This window comes from Macrobrachium rosenbergii, chromosome 56 (genome assembly GCF_040412425.1).
Source record: "Macrobrachium rosenbergii isolate ZJJX-2024 chromosome 56, ASM4041242v1, whole genome shotgun sequence".
NCBI lineage: Eukaryota > Metazoa > Arthropoda > Malacostraca > Decapoda > Palaemonidae > Macrobrachium > Macrobrachium rosenbergii.
Genome location: NC_089796.1, coordinates 14,856,115 through 14,874,215, shown reverse-complemented (window position 1 = coordinate 14,874,215; position 18,101 = coordinate 14,856,115). Strand labels below are relative to the sequence as shown.

The 18,101-nt window shown below is 34.5% G+C and overlaps 2 protein-coding genes across 2 annotated transcripts in view; one reads left to right on the top strand and one right to left on the bottom strand.

Annotated features, from left to right (window-relative positions):
• The window catches only part of LOC136836734 (vitelline membrane outer layer protein 1-like), a 276,601-nt gene that overhangs the window by 142,966 nt on the left and 115,534 nt on the right, over positions 1-18,101 (bottom strand). The gene's annotated exons all lie outside the window — the stretch shown is intronic.
• LOC136836729 (myosin-IIIb-like) overlaps positions 1-18,101 on the top strand; it is a 170,456-nt gene that overhangs the window by 127,762 nt on the left and 24,593 nt on the right. The window contains 13 exon segments of the mRNA XM_067101249.1: positions 652-838; positions 2,829-2,946; positions 3,132-3,308; positions 3,610-3,707; positions 4,160-4,325; positions 8,325-8,431; positions 9,295-9,422; positions 9,713-9,863; positions 9,865-9,902; positions 11,081-11,193; positions 14,532-14,702; positions 15,687-15,851; positions 17,001-17,086. Coding sequence (XP_066957350.1) covers positions 652-838; positions 2,829-2,946; positions 3,132-3,308; positions 3,610-3,707; positions 4,160-4,325; positions 8,325-8,431; positions 9,295-9,422; positions 9,713-9,863; positions 9,865-9,902; positions 11,081-11,193; positions 14,532-14,702; positions 15,687-15,851; positions 17,001-17,086 — 1,705 coding nt within the window.

Genomic DNA, 18,101 nt, shown 5'->3' with positions numbered 1-18,101 from the left:
TATTATTCCAAAGAAATTTGTAAAGCAACACAGTGTCACCATATGCCTAGTGTTTTCAGATATTTATGGTACAATATCCATTTATAACAAAAGATATAGGATACATACCTAGTATATCAACATAATGGAACTTTATATCCAAAAATACTTATAAATAATATACAGCTTGATTCTAAAGCATATGTTTACTATACTTAAAGACTGATTTCTCGATTTGTTACATCGTGTACTATGTATTTATCGATCTCCCTTTATAACTACAAACCCATTATAATAAAGTCGATTATGTATCACAAGTCAAATACTGTACAGTCAAGCCTAAAGCAGACTCTGAATCTTCATTATCTTTCTGTATATACTCCCCAAATATTGTAAATTTATCCAGTCTAAAAAGGGTAAACCATTTTTATCCCAAAACAAAAACTTGGTTACCACACTTAGTACTGTAGGATAATGTGCGCATGGAATTTGTAGAAGAAAACAGACACTAGAATTTCTTAGCAAAATTGTTGATCTTGGAATAGATAAAGAAATTTTAAGCTTTAAACATGTAAATTCCACAGAAGCATTAAGGATCAGATTAATTTAGATTTCCAAGATAAAATATATTCCAAGATTTGTTTTAATAAATTTAAAATATTTTTTCAACAGATAAGTTCCATAATAACGTCAAGTCTCAGTTTTACTTGAAACCAAAGGCCCAAGGACTTGACTTTGGAATCAGACACTTTGCTGGAAAGGTTAATTATGATGCTTCAAAATTCTTGGAAAAGAATAAAAACTTCCTTCCCACGGAAGTAATTCAGCTCTTCAGGCAAAGTTCACATGACGTCATTCGGTGAGTGTTTTTAATATGGCCAGCATTTAGAAATCATACTCTGTGCATTCAATTTTTTTTCTCAAGTTTTATTATTTTTGTTTAACAAATCTGTTGATCTTCACTTTTATAGAACTCTACTGCTTAATAGAATAGAAAAATGCCACCAATTAGTAATCTTACTCTATGCTTTCAGCTTTCTTTCTGAGTTTTTTATTTTTTCAATGGATCTCTTGATCTCCAGCAGTTTTAATAGAATTTTATTGCTTTATAGAATAACTGCCCAGTGTAGGTTTTATTTTTTTAAGACTGTGCTTAAATCTTATTGTTTATCCTGCAGTGTAATTCACTAACACACTGTTGCAATAGGTATTTTTTTGCATTTCTTACCAGTGGATAGATGCTTGTTAGTCTAAGGTATGTGTTTAGTATTCAACATTGTGATATTTCTGTAAAGTTGTCATAATTCGTTCCCTGTAATTTGTGAGCAAATAGTTTCCAGTTTGGTGCCGATGCTTTTATTTGTACTATACTTAGAACTGAGATTTTCTTAGTCTTCATTTCAAGTTTAGATTTAATTTAATTTTCTATAATACAAGAATTTTTGGCATTTTCTTGTAACATACAGCAACACCTCAACTTAACGGACTTCTGTACTTATTAGCTACATATTTATCATTATCTTTTGGTTGGCTACCATTTTAAATGTCACAGATTTTTAAGTAAACCTCCTAAATTGAATGTTAAGTGTAAAAGTACAGGTTAATTTAGGCTAGGAACTGTGTGGAATTGCTGTTAGCTGCAAGATATCTAGAAAATACCCAAGTGCAGGCTATAGTATATGGTCTTTCTTTGTTACTTACTACTTATCAGAAACCCAGACCCCAAAGTGTCTGTTAGGCCGAGGTGCTACTGTATTTGAAATCCATCATTCAGCGTTTATCACAGCCCAATCAGTCATACACATTTGATCAGATTCGTCTCCTGGAGAATCTGTGAACTCAACAGTCTTTTGTATAGTATACAGGAGAATAATGTAAAAGCTCTTGTCAGTAATTCCTCAGCTTTCTGTAAGATTGTCCTTTTTCAGTGTTGTCCTAAGCATCATTTCATTATTTATTACCTAATTCGTCATTCTTTTCGTAGCCTTTTTTATTCATAAAGAGATAAAATGTGATTTCAACATCTAAGCAGGTACTTTATTTGCTGTTATCTGCTTCTGGTTTGTAGGCTAAGTCGAATATTACACATTTATTCAGCAAATTACTCCTCTTTGCTTTTGTTAGTGAAACTCTAGTGTGTTTTATATTTTTCTAGGATTTACGCACATTTCTATATTTATCCATAGTTTTGTGAATTCTTAGTGCTAACTAGTTAATGTGTGATTAACTTATTTTACTAAAACCAAATTATAACTTACCTGTAGGGTAACTGATGGATGGGCTTAGATGGTGCATGACAATCGTAAAACTACCATTCTTCTTTCTGTTATACAAAAGACTGCTGAAACTGGACTTGTAATAACTATATATATATATATATATATGTATATATATATATATATATATATATATATATATATATATATATATATATATATATATATATATATATATATATATATATATATATATATATATATATATATATATACACACACTATATGCATATATTATGTATATACCTATATATATATATATATATATATATATATATATATATTATATATTATATGCATTATATACACACCTGCTTATATGTACAATTCATATGTATGTGTGTGTGACTTCTGGGTTTTATTAAAAAACTAGTTCTCTGTTATAAAACCTCAGTCAGTTCAGTCTTTATAACCATGATTAGTTTCTTTTGAAAATAATACCTTTAAATGTCATTATTGCAGGGTTATAAAAACTAATAGAATTACAGTAGACCTCTGTCATGTGATGGAGGCTAGTTTTAATTACTGCTACTGGATCAACCGAGTATTTATATAAACCCATTTCCTCTTCAGGTTCCTTTTCCAGTGCCCTCTAACAAAGACTGGTAATCTGTACTATGCAACTCCCAGATCCTCTCCACGCAGCACTCTTAGCAAGCAAGCCTCCTCGAGACTCGGAGGTAGCACCAAGGTCAGGACACAGATGGTGAAATAAGTTATAGTCATTGTTTTAGCTTCAAGAAATTCTTTGTGGTGTTGCAATGTTCGTTAGTATACTTTTTAATACCTACATCTTCAATGAACAGTACACTGTAGTAAATTGTTACATAATGCTTAAACATATTATTCATGTTTCACTGAATTTTATTTCCTCAGACTCAGTATGATAGTCGTGGCTTGGCCTCCCAAACAAAAGCTCAGCAGACGGTGGCCACCTACTTCAGGTACTCCCTCATGGATCTCCTTCAGAAAATGGTTAATGGTACGCCACACTTCGTTAGGTGCATCAAGCCCAATGATGAAAAGCAGGCGGATCACTTTGACATGAAAAAGGTGAATTGGCGTTCTTCATACTTTGCCTCCTGGACTGGAATTATTTGTTTGTAGTTATTGTGTTGCTTTACTGATAGATATCTCAAAGAAAATTTCTAAAAAAGAATATTTTTCAACAGAAATTTTTTTTAAAAACACCAAGGAAGTGGTCAACAGAGTGCTATGGTATATACTGTTATGTATAACGATGCACCTGGACTGGAAGAATGTTCCATATATGGGCATTTTTGGATGGTGGATCTTGAGAGCTCATATTTTCATTATGTTTCTGTGGTTGAAGTAAAACTGTCCTTTTTTATAGGTTCAAAGACAATTAAGGTATGCTGGAGTGATGGAAACAGTAAGGATTCGACAGCATGGTTTCTCTCACCGAATCCTCTTTGGTGATTTCTTGCGCAGGTAATTTGAGTGAAGTTTCTCTTCATTGTATGACTTTTGCATTATTTTATTTGAAGTGCTGGAGAAAATTTAAATCTCAGATTAATTACCAGTAACATCCAAATTTCAAAATGCTGATCAGCTTGGTTGGTTTCAAATATCAAGAATACCAAATTTTATATTATGTGAAGTGAAAATAGTTTAACGGAATGGGAATTTTTTGAAGCTTTAAGGATGTTCACTTCTGTTGAAGTTTATAAACAATCTTACCTTTCGAAACTACAACTTGAACATAGATTAACATTATTTTACGTCAAGATGAATTTTTTTTGTACTGTCTTTACAAGAGCCATGGATTATTCACTATATACTGTAACTTGGATAGTCCCTTCTGTTATCAAAAGATTTATCTTAAAAAGAGGTAAACTGGTAAGAGTTCTTGTACTCAGAAAAACTTTTATTTTTTAATTCAGATATTGCTTCTTGGCTTTCAACTTTGATGAGCGAGTGACTGCCTCTAGGGAGAACTGTCGTCTCCTCCTCCTCAGACTCAAGATGGATGGCTGGGCTTTGGGTAAAACCAAGGTTTTCCTCAAGTATTACCATGTTGAATTCTTGGCTAAAATGTACGAGAAACAGGTGAGTTTGATTTATGTTCTTGTCTAGTGAGTCTTTATTGAGTATTTCTTGTGTGTGTTTTTAATTTTTCTGTAAAAGAAAATTATTGTGCTGGCTGTGTCTATCCATCCGTTGCATATTTTCTGTCTGCCCTCAGATCTCAAAAATTACTGAGGCTAGAGGGCTGCAAATTGGTATGTTGATCATCCACCCACCGATCATCAAACATACCAAATTGCAGCCCTCTAGCCTCAGTAGTTTTTATTTTATTTAAGGTTAACGTTAGCCAAAATCGTGCGTCTGACACCAATATAGGGCAGGCCACCATTGGGCTGTGGTTAAAGTTTCATGGACCGCGGCTCATACAGCAAAAGATAGATCTGTTTATGGTGGCCTTGATTATATGCTGTACAGAAAAGTTGATTGTGCCAAAGAAACTTCAGCACATTATTTACTTGTTTTTTTCTTGCTTGAGTTTAATTAATGTTCTTGCATATTGAGTATTTCTAGTGTTTTTTTTTCTAGCATTGAGTTTGATTTACTGTATGTTCTTGCCTATTGAGTATTTCTTGTGTGTTTTTTTAGCGTTGAATTTGTTTTATATTCTTGCCTATTGAGTATTTCTTCCGTGCTTTCTCGTATTGTTTTTCATAAGTACTGTTTGAACTGGATAAGTTACAAATATTAAGGCAGGGTCACCGAGATTCTGAAGAACAAGCACTAGGACCAAGAACATTCTGCAAACTATTCTTTTAATGAATAGAGGTGCCATTTTTTTTTTTGTGTGTGTAATGACAACGATGTACAGCAAGAAACCTCTAGTTAGAATTCACAATAAGAGACTCTGCAAAGGAACGATGCATATTTGTTGCATCATCACTGTTAACATTTTTACCAGAGATTTTCCCTTTTTGCAAGCCCTTCCTAATGGCCTTTTCCTGTTCCTTTTATACTTTCTGGCTAACTGTTGGGCTGCCTGTCTCAGTGCTTTTGCACTAATCAAATCAACTTATAGGAGCTGTATTTCACCTCCCATTTCTCCTTTCCTTTCAGTACTGTATACTTTGGTGTGAACGTGACCAAGCAATGTATTATTTCTTCACCTAATACATGCATGAAAGTATTGCACTTGCAGTCCAATATTTTGCTCTAAAGTGAGATATGTTTAATTATTCTAGATACAGCTTAACTATTAAAATTGTGGGTATATAAAAAAAACTTGACTACCAGTATTGTAGTAATGTTAGATGTACAGAAGTACAGTACTGTATATACTGTGTAAAGAGAATCATGCGTCAGATGTGTTTGACACATTAACCAATGCAGAAGCCTTAATTATGAAGGCTATTGGAAATTGCTTAATTGTACTGTAATGTTGTTAATCTCTTGATATCAAAATAATTGCAATTATACTGGCTCCTGTTTGTATGCTAAAAAATGGAAAGGCAGAGAAAAAACTGTGGTCAGATGAAAATGTTTCTGAGTGCATGGACAGTGCTACTATGCTTTATCTTATGTTTTGTTTTAGAGGAATTTGAGTGATCCATTGTATATTTGAATGATACCGCAACCAATTAATGGAATAGGTATCTTGAACTTTAGGAGGCCTCTGGAAGCATTAGAAGTGAGACTTGTGGACATTTTGCTGGAGGACTAGGCAGAAAACTATCCCATTTTTTATTTGCAGTGTTTATGCAAATTTCTCTCATATGCAATTTGGTCACATTCAACTTCTGCTTTTAAATGTATATGAGTAAGGATTTTTGTTTGAGATTTCCCTCTGGTAACATCTTATTACCCTGCATGGTACTGCTTAGTGTGGTGTGCAAGCCATACTGTAAATGGTACCAAAGGTTCTTTGCAGTGATTTTTTGGCTCACAATTAGACTGTTCTCTTTCCATTCATTCTCTAGAGTGCAAAAGAGAAAAATGCATCCCTGATAACTTTTACAGGCACTATTTAAGATTATTTTGCATTCATCTTTAATTTGTGATCAATGTGTAAAGTACCATAAGTTTCCTGTTCTTATGCTGATGTAAATTTTCAGTCCTTTAGAAATTATTCTTACTGTGTTCATTCTCTGTCATTAATGCTTAATTATTTGGCAGTCTTTGATGACAAATCATTTCCAAACTAGATTTTGATATGAAGGTTAGGTATATCAGTATGGCTTATCCAGAACTTGAATAACAACAAAAAGAAGTAAACAATACAGAAGACCCTTTGAGAGACACAAAGGGTTGATCTACTTTTTGAGATTTATCATTTGTTTCGGTCATTTTCTGTTTTACTGTTGTTAGTAATGGTGTTTGTGATTATTGATATGATTCAGACTTTTCAAAATTCTTCCTTGAAAAAGAGCTAATAAAATTCATTCACATGATCTTCTTAATGTAAGAAATCAGTGGTAAGGATGGATAATGTGGGGATAAACTGGTGTAACCTACCAGGTAATCTAAGCCACTGGTGACTGTGTTTCTTATTATGAACACATTAAGGTTGCATCCAAAGTTAAGGTAGCTAATAATATCCTATGAAAGTAGCATCTGTAAGTGTTTAACAACATAAGACTAAAACAAATGATCTGAGGCTCCTAAAGCATTATATTCAAAATGCACCAGGTTTATTTTTAGACACTGGTATTAAATAAAGTTTATACAAAATTTCTAAATAAAATCCATGAAAAAAGAAGAGATTTGAATTTACTCGGACTTGCGTTTTTGTCTAATACACCTGCTAGTATGACATTTGGTGTTATTTATTCAGTTTTACAGATTTTCCAATGTTTGTGTGGAAAGACACAACTTTATATTTAACTGGTAGCCTTTAGCCAGTAAACTGCTTCATAATGGATTTCTTAACAACTGTGGATAGTTTATATTTACCAAACATTTGTGTAAATTTTGTATAAATGTAATTAGGGGCTCTGACCTTTACCTTTTGTTAATTTACTGTGCACATGAAAAGCCTGTGATCTGATGTTGAAACACTAAGAAGTCGGAAGCAGCGCTGGAATGCCATCTTTTGAGATGGCACGCAGCTGAAATCTTGTCCCTTTCAGGGGCATTTTCATCTTGGGAAAAGCCAGAAGTCACACGCAGCCCTGTTGGGAAAGTAGGGAGCCTGATAGAGCACAGGTGTTTTGTGTTTGGCCAGGAAACTCTGTATCAAATGTGGAGAATGGGCCGTGATTTAAGTTTGTGTGTGTGACTTCCGGCTTTCCCCCAAGGTGAAAATGCCCCTGAAAGAGACCAGATTTCAGTCCAGAGAATAAATCATGCACAATGCGAGGGACCAGCTGCATCCCATCTCAAAAGAGGCATTCCAACATTGCTTCCGACAGGTGGTAGAACCATTGGGAGAAGTGTGTTGCAGCCCAAGTCGGACTACTTTGAAAATTAGTGGAAGATTGTTGTATCTGGATAAGAGTATTTTTTATGAATAAAGGTCAGATACTTTTTGAACACACCTCGTACACTGTACATTAATAAGTGGTACTATTAAATTTAGCAAATTTAACAAATATGTTTTTCTGTGTAAATTATTAGTGTTATTATACTTATGTTTAACCATTACATATGCATATATAGCCAATGGGCATAAAACTAGGCATTATGATTGTAGGGTAATAGATGGCAACCTTTTTCCATAACATGTGCCCTATATCATTGTTCCTTTTTTTACAATCAACCTGCATGTAAGAAGCTGACAGAGCTGTTTTGACTGTGTAGTGGTGAAGCTGAGCTCACCAAAGACCTTAAACATACCCTGGTCCTGGATCCAGGTCCTTCTCCTATCTCTCTTGGCACCTTGTAATTCTGTTTTATAATGTTGCTTTTTTCATATATGTACCTTATATCATTTGCTTAACCCCACCAGTTCCTTGCACTGCAATTTTAGATGCATTTTACCAGTTTCAAGCTGGCACTAGAAGAATTTATCCTTACGTTACGACGCATGTTTGTTAGCTATGAAAAATACAAATTAATTACAAATTTGTCATTTCATTTTTTCTACAGATTCGTCGCATCATCCAAGTACAGGCTTGTGTTCGACGATGGTTGGCTAAAATTCGATACCAGAGGGAAAAGTGGGCACTGGCTCGTTCTGTGATAACACTGCAAAGGTGAGGTTAAACCATGACAACCAGAAGAACTGTATAGTCCTTCTGAACAGTGTAAGACCTCTACTCTGCATAACTGATATATAGTTGGTTTTATGTAATACCAAATTTCATAGTGTGAGCTCCAATTGTCACTACAGTTCTCATAGAGTTAGAGTTTACCCATGGCAAATTTTGTAGTTTCCTTAATCATACTGCTATGAGAGTATTGACTTATGCTGGCTTCAGACCTGGATAAAAGAGAGACATACATAGGGTTAATGACCCTGCCTTGTAAAAAAAAATTCTTATTGGAACTTTTATCAGCCTTTTGGATGAGGCTTTGTGCAAGTGGCATGGGATTAAAGTGAGACCCAAGGGCTAGACTTCTGATTGCAAAAGGTTAATTGATGGAAAATCCTATAGTGAAGTAATAGATTGATTTGAGAATTTTGCCAAACCTCAATACAATAAGTGAACAAGAAAAATACCTATTTAAACCAGTGCATTGAAATTAAAGCATACATTGTCTAAAGAACTGACTGAAAGTGATATTAATTGTGCTCTGTATAGTATTAATTTCGTAAATTTCCAGAACTCAAAGTCAAGATCAGGAAAAGTAATAATACTTTTCTGAAGACACATGTTGCTTTTGTTCATTTTGTTTATACTGTATTTTAGGGATTCAGGAATAAACGCTTGGTTACAAGGATAAAGGGGGTCAAATACTCTGCTGATTACTTTTTATGCTTGTAAACAGTTCAGTTATATATCTGTTGACTCACTGCATTATAAAACAATGCTTGTACAATAGGTGCAACAGAGAAATAGCATTTGTATCAGTTTTATTTGACGTTTGTTTTTTATAAAATCTCTACTTATGCCAGGTACACACGAGGATGGATCATCAGAAAGAAGTATCAAGAGAGCCTCACAAACCAGAAGAATGCAGCTCCTAAAAAAGCTCCCGCACCTCCCCCTCCAAGTGCAAGGAAATTAGAACATAAAGATTCAGGTATGTTAAGACAGGTCATGAATCGTTTTAACTTCTAGTGTCTTGGCATATCAAACTTTTTCTCTGCTATATTTCATATCAGCTAATGTGATGAACCTTGGGATACTAACTATAACTAACAACTTCTGTATTCAATATCTAACTTTGGCATTAAGGGATGAAAGCAAGGAGTATTATTGTTGATGCTTTTACTAACACAAAAGGAGTACAGTACATGTCACTTACATAACACAAAGTTAGAGTATAAATCATCTCAGTTCACAATCACTCCTTCTTATTTGCTACAATAGCCCAATGGATGAAAGCAAAAATGATGGGTGCTCTTGGTGCTCAGTCCTCTCTGGATCAGGATGACAAAGAAGAGAAGCCAAAGAAGGAATCTCCAAAGAAGAAAGCTCCAAAGAAAGGACACCCCAAAGAAGGCAGTCAAGAAACATGAGGATATGTCAGAGGAAGAGGCAGCAACCATTATTCAGGCTTGTAAGATAACTGTCAGATTCTATATTGTTATGAAAGTGGAATATAGTGAAAGAGGGAATTTGCTCTCTTGCAACCTCCATTTTATTTTGCACTGTTCTGTTTTATTGCAGCTGTGAACTTTTTAAATATAAATTCCTTTTCTGGTGGTCAAAAAGATGACTGCTGTTAAAATGGCTGAAGAATGGACTGCTATTATTAATTTTAATTTTTGGATTACATTAATTTTCTGTGCAGTATATGGTATTTAGTTACTGAAGGAGTACATCATGACATTGTAGTACTAACTTTAGCTTACTGTACCCAGTATTATTTATCCTGTTGCAATCCTATGTAGCCCTTACACATCAGTGTACATTCTTTATTACTACAGATATAAGTGTACAACTGCTAGAACACCACATTAAATTTGCAGTGAACCCATTGTAATTGCAGGATATAGCTTCAAGGATCCCTACAAATCCATGAGACTATCTTAAGCTTATGGCTTCCTAACAGTCATGCAAGATAATTAAAAAACCAACATTACAAGATCACATTTATTGTTAACTTTAATTGATCTGTCTGTCTCTGTCCTATGTAATGAATGAAGTGTTCATCAGTCCAATTTCCATATGAAAGGAAACTGCCACCAAGAAAAGTTCAGCACTTACCAACTCGTTGAAGTTCTGATAAGACCTTTGCCATTTCTCTGATAATAACATCACTATAGGCCAGTATTTTGAGATCCTTAATTTTGATGCTTGGCCAGTATGCAAAGATTACGATGTGTCTTCACATACCAAGTGCAATAGTAGCAGTCTTTCAATGACTTTTATTTTTCAAACATTTAAGACATACTGTACAGTACAAAAATCACAAGACTTATTAGAAAGCTCACACTTTTTTAATAAGGATAGTTACACAATGTATAAAATCAGTAATATGTACTAGTTTTTGAATTCATCACTATGAAAACTTTTAAGGAGTAGATGAATTAATTTAATGATGGCAACATATATTAAATACTAATTTGGCCAATTTTGTGTTGTAAATTTATAAATATTAATGATGATGTAAATTAATCAGCACTTTATCACGCTAGCAAAATCTCACCCTAAATTGCTCATTATTCAGTCCTTGCTTTTGGTAATGAATTGTTTCATGGGGAGTGTATCTTCTAATCGCTTACCTTCTTACAGATGTGCGAGGTCATCATGCTAGAAGAGAGTGGGGTCCAGTTCTGGAGGAGAGATTAAGTAAATTGGTTGAGAAACACATAGACAATGCTGAAGAGGCCTCAAAAGCACTACAGGTATCCCATTTGGTTTGATCTGTTGTGCCGTACCAAGAGGGTTTACTCTAACCTTTACTTCCCTTTGTTTCACTGAAGGCCAAAGGAAACGATTACAGTATTGATATAAAAGGGTGCTAGGATAACAGTTTAAAACAAGTTCTGTTCTCTATTTTAAACAGAGTACTGTATTTGCAAAACAGTATTTTTAGCATAGGGTTGATCAGGTTCCTCTGGCTAAGAATAATTTCCAGAAACATGAGACAGAAGCAGCAATTAAATGCCCTGCAGATCCAAGACAATGACAGAAACGACAAGTCTGAGGATCTCTATATTTTTTTATTTTTAAAAGGCCCCTCAGACTAGTGCTTTGAGTGGCAACTGCTAGAATGCCCTTGAAACTAGAGTAAACAACCTCAATTCATCCTCTATTTCTCAGGCATTCTGTGAGGTCACAGTATTGTGTGCTCCTTATTTTTGTTTCGTGATTAGCCCTTACTTGGATTAAGTTCTTTCTGTTGAACATACGTTACACTCTAGTATGGTGTTCTTGGAGGATTTTTTTTTTAAACTGAAATAAGTTACTTTATCAAGGCAGGCTACACTTAGCCTACCATGAGTTAAGCTACCTCATGACCCTCACTACCCTAGAGATAGTTAGATGAGGTTCAGGTCGAGTGCCACCATTAAACAAGACTATTCCATCATTGTTTTGTACTACCAGTTAGGCTCTCATACATGACTTATATTATGAGTTCATTTCATTACAGTAGCTATGTTCAGCCCCTGGATCAGTTTTTCCTTGCTTCAAAGCTAACCATGTTTCTTCAATAATTTTAGGCTCTAGTTATATTGGGTATCTGGGTTGTCAAGTATTTAAGTTTCTATTGTGAATGGTACTGTAATAGTGTAGTGAATAATCATTCCATATTGCAAGTGCTTTTCTTGTATCATTGTGATCATCCATTGTTCACAATAAAAGTGATCAGTCAACAAATGAGCAACCTAACAAGAATGCCACGTTTTTCCTTTGCAGGCCTCCAGTGCTGGCTATAGTGTATCATTACCAGCTAAACAAGTCATGCATAGCTTTTTTCACTGACTTCTCAGTGATCTTCACAATTCACCTATTTCTTCCAATGGATTGTGAACAAAATACTTTTACTCCGCAGTAGACATACATTGCTTTATGCTAATGGAATCCACACAGTACTTCCAGCGCCAGATTCTTTCGCTAAAAATAAATGCAAATCATGGCAAGAAATCCTAGAACATTGGGAAGAAAGGATACTGATTACTAAAGGAGAGTTAAAACTCATAAGGGCTACCTAAGTCCAAAATATAAGGTTAATCAGATACCTGGCATATACTCTATGGTAAATATGAATTTGGTCATTATTACAAATTCCCACCAAGCATCCAATCTTTGATACATATCAAGTCATGTTACAGCTATAATCTGAATCTATCCAGAACATTGCAAGTTCCATCTTGTGAGGCAAACATGCTTCGGGACTTGAAAGACTTTCTGTAATTTTGGACAAACTGTCTTTTTATTCCTCTAAACAATTAGTTTCCAGAACTCTACTTTTTTGTTAGTTCCTCCTTTAATGGTGGGGGGATGGTTATCCATGAAAAAATTAACTGTTCTCTAGACTTGCAAAATATCAAGAGGTGTGTATCAGTAGCACAAACCACAAGAACAAAGCATACCTGTAGTTCTGGATATGATGAAGCAACCCTTGCCTTCTGATTGTCAGATGGATTTAAGGAAACCTTAGCAGATATCTTCAAGCAAAGTAATTCTGGTGCACTATATGGAATTTAATTCAGTTCAAGTTTAGAACTGATGATGGATTGGAAGACATTGCATAAACTGTAAACTTAGTAACAAATCCAACCTATTTTTGGAATAAATATATAGTACAAGGACACTAATTTGAGCTGCACAAGATACACTTAGAGATAGGAGATGCTTGTCACATGTACAGAGTATGCAATAGCATCAGAATGACGAGTCATTCAGTTGCCTCTGTGCTGACAAGGTCCTTGAAAACTGTTGTTCACTACCTTAGGTTGCTGAGCATACTCTAAGGGGAGGAGACTGGGTAACTGTCTCTCTTAGACCAGTATTTTCAAGTACAGTGTGGAACAATTTTACTTAGAATTCACCCCCTAGGAAAATACCATAAATATTTTTTGTATATTGCATACAGTGACAAACAATAGCATATCAAAATTACTCTAAAAAGTAAAAAAAAAATCACATACTGTATGCGGCTACATATGCAGCAACCTAGGAAAATTACACATCAGAGATTTCAACTTCATTCCCATCCCACAGGGATGGCAGTAAAAGTTAAAGGCATTAAACAAAGCCAAAGAATCATGTTTGTCCAAACATAAGACCCAGTATAAACTGCATGCGCATGGAATAGTACAACCTTTCTCCTCCAAAGCATACAGTAGATGGAGGGAAGTAGATGTTATCAGACACTTTAAAGTGCTAGTAGTAGGGTAAAACACAGCAGTGGATGTAAAATTGATGACATACCTTCTATCATTGTGGTTCATACAGATAGATTTTTTGTCTTGATATTTGACAGTAAATAGTCTACCCACTTGTCTTACTGTATTTTGAATATAAATTGTTTTGATAATACCTGTATTAATTGCACACAACTTCATTTTTGTGTTTTCAGTTTCATTAAGTTTCTGTGCATCTTTTTATGTTCCTATGCTTTACCAAAATCATTCTTTTATATTTTCACCATATATTACTGTTATATTAGACAGTTTAACCAGACTACTGATTTGATAATCTGTCTTAATAATTAAATCAATCAATCAACCAATCAATCATTCCCTGTGGCACCCATGGGGATGCATAGAGCCTCAATGAACTCATGCCACCACATTCTGTCCTGGGCTAACTCCTCAAGATCTCCCAAACACTCCTCCTGCTTCCCGCCTCATTGTCCTTAACCACGTCTCCTTTGGCCAACCTCTACCTCTTCTACCAAGGGCAACCCACCCCGGTGTATCTCGTACCATTCCCTAGCCACTTCCAGCGTGAGAATCTAACATACTCATCGACCAGCTGCACCCCTGTTACTTCTCTAATTTTGTTATTTGATACCCTGTCCCTCCAATCATTTCCTAATATTCTTCCAAGCGCTTTATTTTCAAATGCTAAGAATTTATTATCCGTAGTCACTGTACTGTACCATGACTCATGCCCATAAATCAAAATACTCCTAACCATTACCTTATAAATTTTGATTTTTGTATGCACAGAAAAACTGCTATTATTCCAAATAGCAGCACATACTACATGACACTTATTTTGTACACTACAGGCAGAGGGCCTAACTCCAGATGAAGCTGCCATGATTATTCAAAAGTTCTGGGGAAAACACAAGAAAAAGAAAGCAGTTGTTCAGCCAGCATCAAAACCTGAAAAGACACAGCCGATGGGCAAGTACACCAACAGCAAGAGGATGACAAGTCTGATAATGTTCTCGCAAAGTGTGAGTGTTATAAGTAACTACTTATTATTGTTTGCTGTAGTCCCAAAATAATTCTACTTTGAATACAGTTACACCCATTTTTAATGTAGTGTCTTGTTAGTATTACAGTACTGTCTATTAGGGTATCTCCCAAGTACACAAGTAGAATTCCTTGTCATTACTGAGTTACATCTGAATTCCAGTACATTCACACAGTATTAATAAATTCATTTGTCATATACAGTATAGAATACGCTGTAATACTTTTTAATACCAAACCTGTTGATTTTTAAGACACTCACCAGAGCAAATATTTATGCTGCACACATAAGGCCTGTACTACTCAGAGACATGGCCACTGTCAGAGGAAAAGGAGGATATTTAGAAAGGTGTGACTAGACTACTGAATGCTAAGATTTAAGGTCAGAGTGTAGTAGGAAGATGATGAGACTGTAGACTGGTATGATGTCCAGCAGTAAGACCATAGGAGATGTTATGGAAGCGTGTGTTGTTATTAGTCCCTATTGCCTAAGAAAATACGTATCTGTATTACTCTATTCAGAAATAAATTTATCACAGATTCCAGAAGAGGTACACTGCCGTGCTATTGCTGTTCCATGCTTTGCACTTTTACACTACAAAGTACAACAATCACCATACTCAGAACTCCTTTAAAATACACGTCAAAATTGTTTATTTAATTCTTTTAAGCCTTTCTCGTTTGGCAACAAAAGCTACGTTAAATGAAATTACAGCAAATTGTGTATTTTTCTTGCAAAACTTTTAATCATAATTTTAGTTACTTTTTAAGGATAACTTTATGCCTCATTTTGCAACTGTTCTTCCTTTAATGTTTTCTAGTATTTACTGGAAAATGGAGAACGGTATTTGTTGAACAAAAGTTACTATTATTAGTATGTTATAGTAATTTGATCGTGGATTTTTATTATATGTTTTGTATTATGTCTTTTCTGTTAATTTAGATTCTTTTTAACATATATCCAGATACACATGTCAAACCAAGAGGTTCACAAGTACCTTCGACGTCAGAAAGCTGGCATCCGGATGGAAGAACTAAAGTCTGCTCCAAAGGATTACAGAAGACCCAAAGGTTTTGACCAGATTCCTCAAGTAATACATGAACAACGGAAGAGAGGGGCACCTCAACCAGTAAGATCAATCTACTCTTTTAAACACAAAGTTTCAAGTTAAATATATCTTTTTTTTACAAGTTTTATTAAAGTTTATAATAGTTCTCAAAATGGTTGTGATTATCTTAGATTGGCTGGCTAATTAGACTTTAAACTTTGCTGACCTAATTAATTTTACAGTACTGTAATATGATTTACCTTTTTCCCAAATATGTGGCCACTGAATCATAGTCATTGTTTGAAGTGTTAAAACAAATCTAAATCAAGAATTCCTAATAGTGTACTGATGTCAATACTGTATTGAATAGACTATTTACACAATTTTTCACAAAAATGCTCAACTTACCATAATTTGACAATAATAGACATCCCTTTGCAATGTAAAGCATATTGCTAATCAATCCACAAAAATATAAATAGGTAAAAACTACAGGAAAAAATAAACAGTGGAAACATTTAACAATAGCTAATATTTTCTGGCATTTTGATCAAAGCAGAAGGTTGCATTAAATTACAAAACCATTCCCTTACACTTTGGTCCCCCCCCCTCCCTCCCTGATGCTAGAGTGCGAATTATGTAGATATCAGATTAATACTAGTACAGGTAGCAGCTAACACGGGGAGAGTTGCTGTGAGGGGTAGTTATGCCAGCCAAAAGCATGACTTGACAGCAATGTGGTCTTTGAACCTGATCATACTAATAATAATACTTTTTATGTGCACAACATAGTTATTCAAAGTAGCTAATGAAGAGTAACAAAGAAAATTCATACATAAGAGAGTCAACTAATATAGAAAATACTGTAAGAATATTGATGACCATTATTTGGTGTAGCACTATTATACATGACTTCGTTATTCACTTGCAAATAGATAATGATAAATCGTGTAAGGTTCAGAGTTCTTGATTATAAGATGAGCTGTACAGTATGTCTTCTTTACATCAACCATGAATTTTAATAACCCATCACTTGCATACATCATCATCATTAATCATGTCAGATTTTGCCTTTAGAGGGTAGTCATGAAGAGCACTCTCTCCAATCTTCTGCACTTTCTGCTTAAATTTCTATCTGGTCTAGATCTTCACCTGTGCTCTTTTTCCTAATACTCCTTTCAGTCTTATATCTGAAGCAACATCATTATACTACTGTTTTTAACTCTTCAGCCTGGCAGCCGACCAGTCATCAAGATCACATCAACAGATGAGAAAGTTTCAGAATACTATGACTTTTTACAAGAGGAGATGAGGAGGTAAGAAATTGATGAAATCATTAAATAATATGCAAGGTTTGAATGAATAAATGTACAAGAAAGACAGAACTTGTCGGAGGGTTTGTCAGAGCAGTGATAGCAGGATTATTATTAGGTACTTTACTACAACCACCGAGTCAAAAAAGGTACAATAGAAACATTAACAAATATAAAATTATTATGAAATTAAAAAGCCACATGGTGTTGGCTCTCATATTAAGATGTATGCAGTAATATAGGATTAAGCATAGGCAGTTGTCATTGTCATCATTTCAATACTTAAAATTGGTGGTCAAATAAAATGTTCAGGGTGATAAAACACTAAAAATGTACAATACATAATCCAACAGTTCCTCTTTTTGGATGAGAAAACTGTAAGATTAACTAAACTGATAAAAAACATTTTAGGACTTAAAAAGACTTAGCTTTATTTTGGACATAGATGTAATTTTTGGACATAGATGTAATTTTATCAGGGCACCAATGTATCATAACTGATATTTTCTTTTCTTGTGAAATTTTATAGTAATGGAAATGATTCTGGAAAACGGGTAATTCTCTGGCTGAAACAGAAGTGTATAGAAAATGAGTAAGTGGAGATAAGAACCTTGAGTCTTAACAAATAACAACAGTTTTGGCAATGAAGTAGAGCTGGGGAATGAGCTAGAAGAAACAAAGAGAGCTTGAAGTCTAAATTTCATTAATCTGGTGATGGTGCAATTTTATCCTCTACTTCATTAACAAACAAACCTCTTACCACACAAGCATTTCTAACTGGTTTGATGCACAGAACTATAGGACTGATAACTTTGCTGTCCAGCAGTTTTATATCTCTTGATCAGCTTAATTCCTCCAAGTTGACATGCATGTGATTATATGGAGTGTGCATTTGCCATGCATGTGGTAATGGAGTGCGTTTCCTTAATTCAATTTCATTTTAGTAAAAGGTAGTATTCATGTGATACAACTTAGGATATAAGTAAATAAAACGGATTTAGTGATACGTTCCCAATTT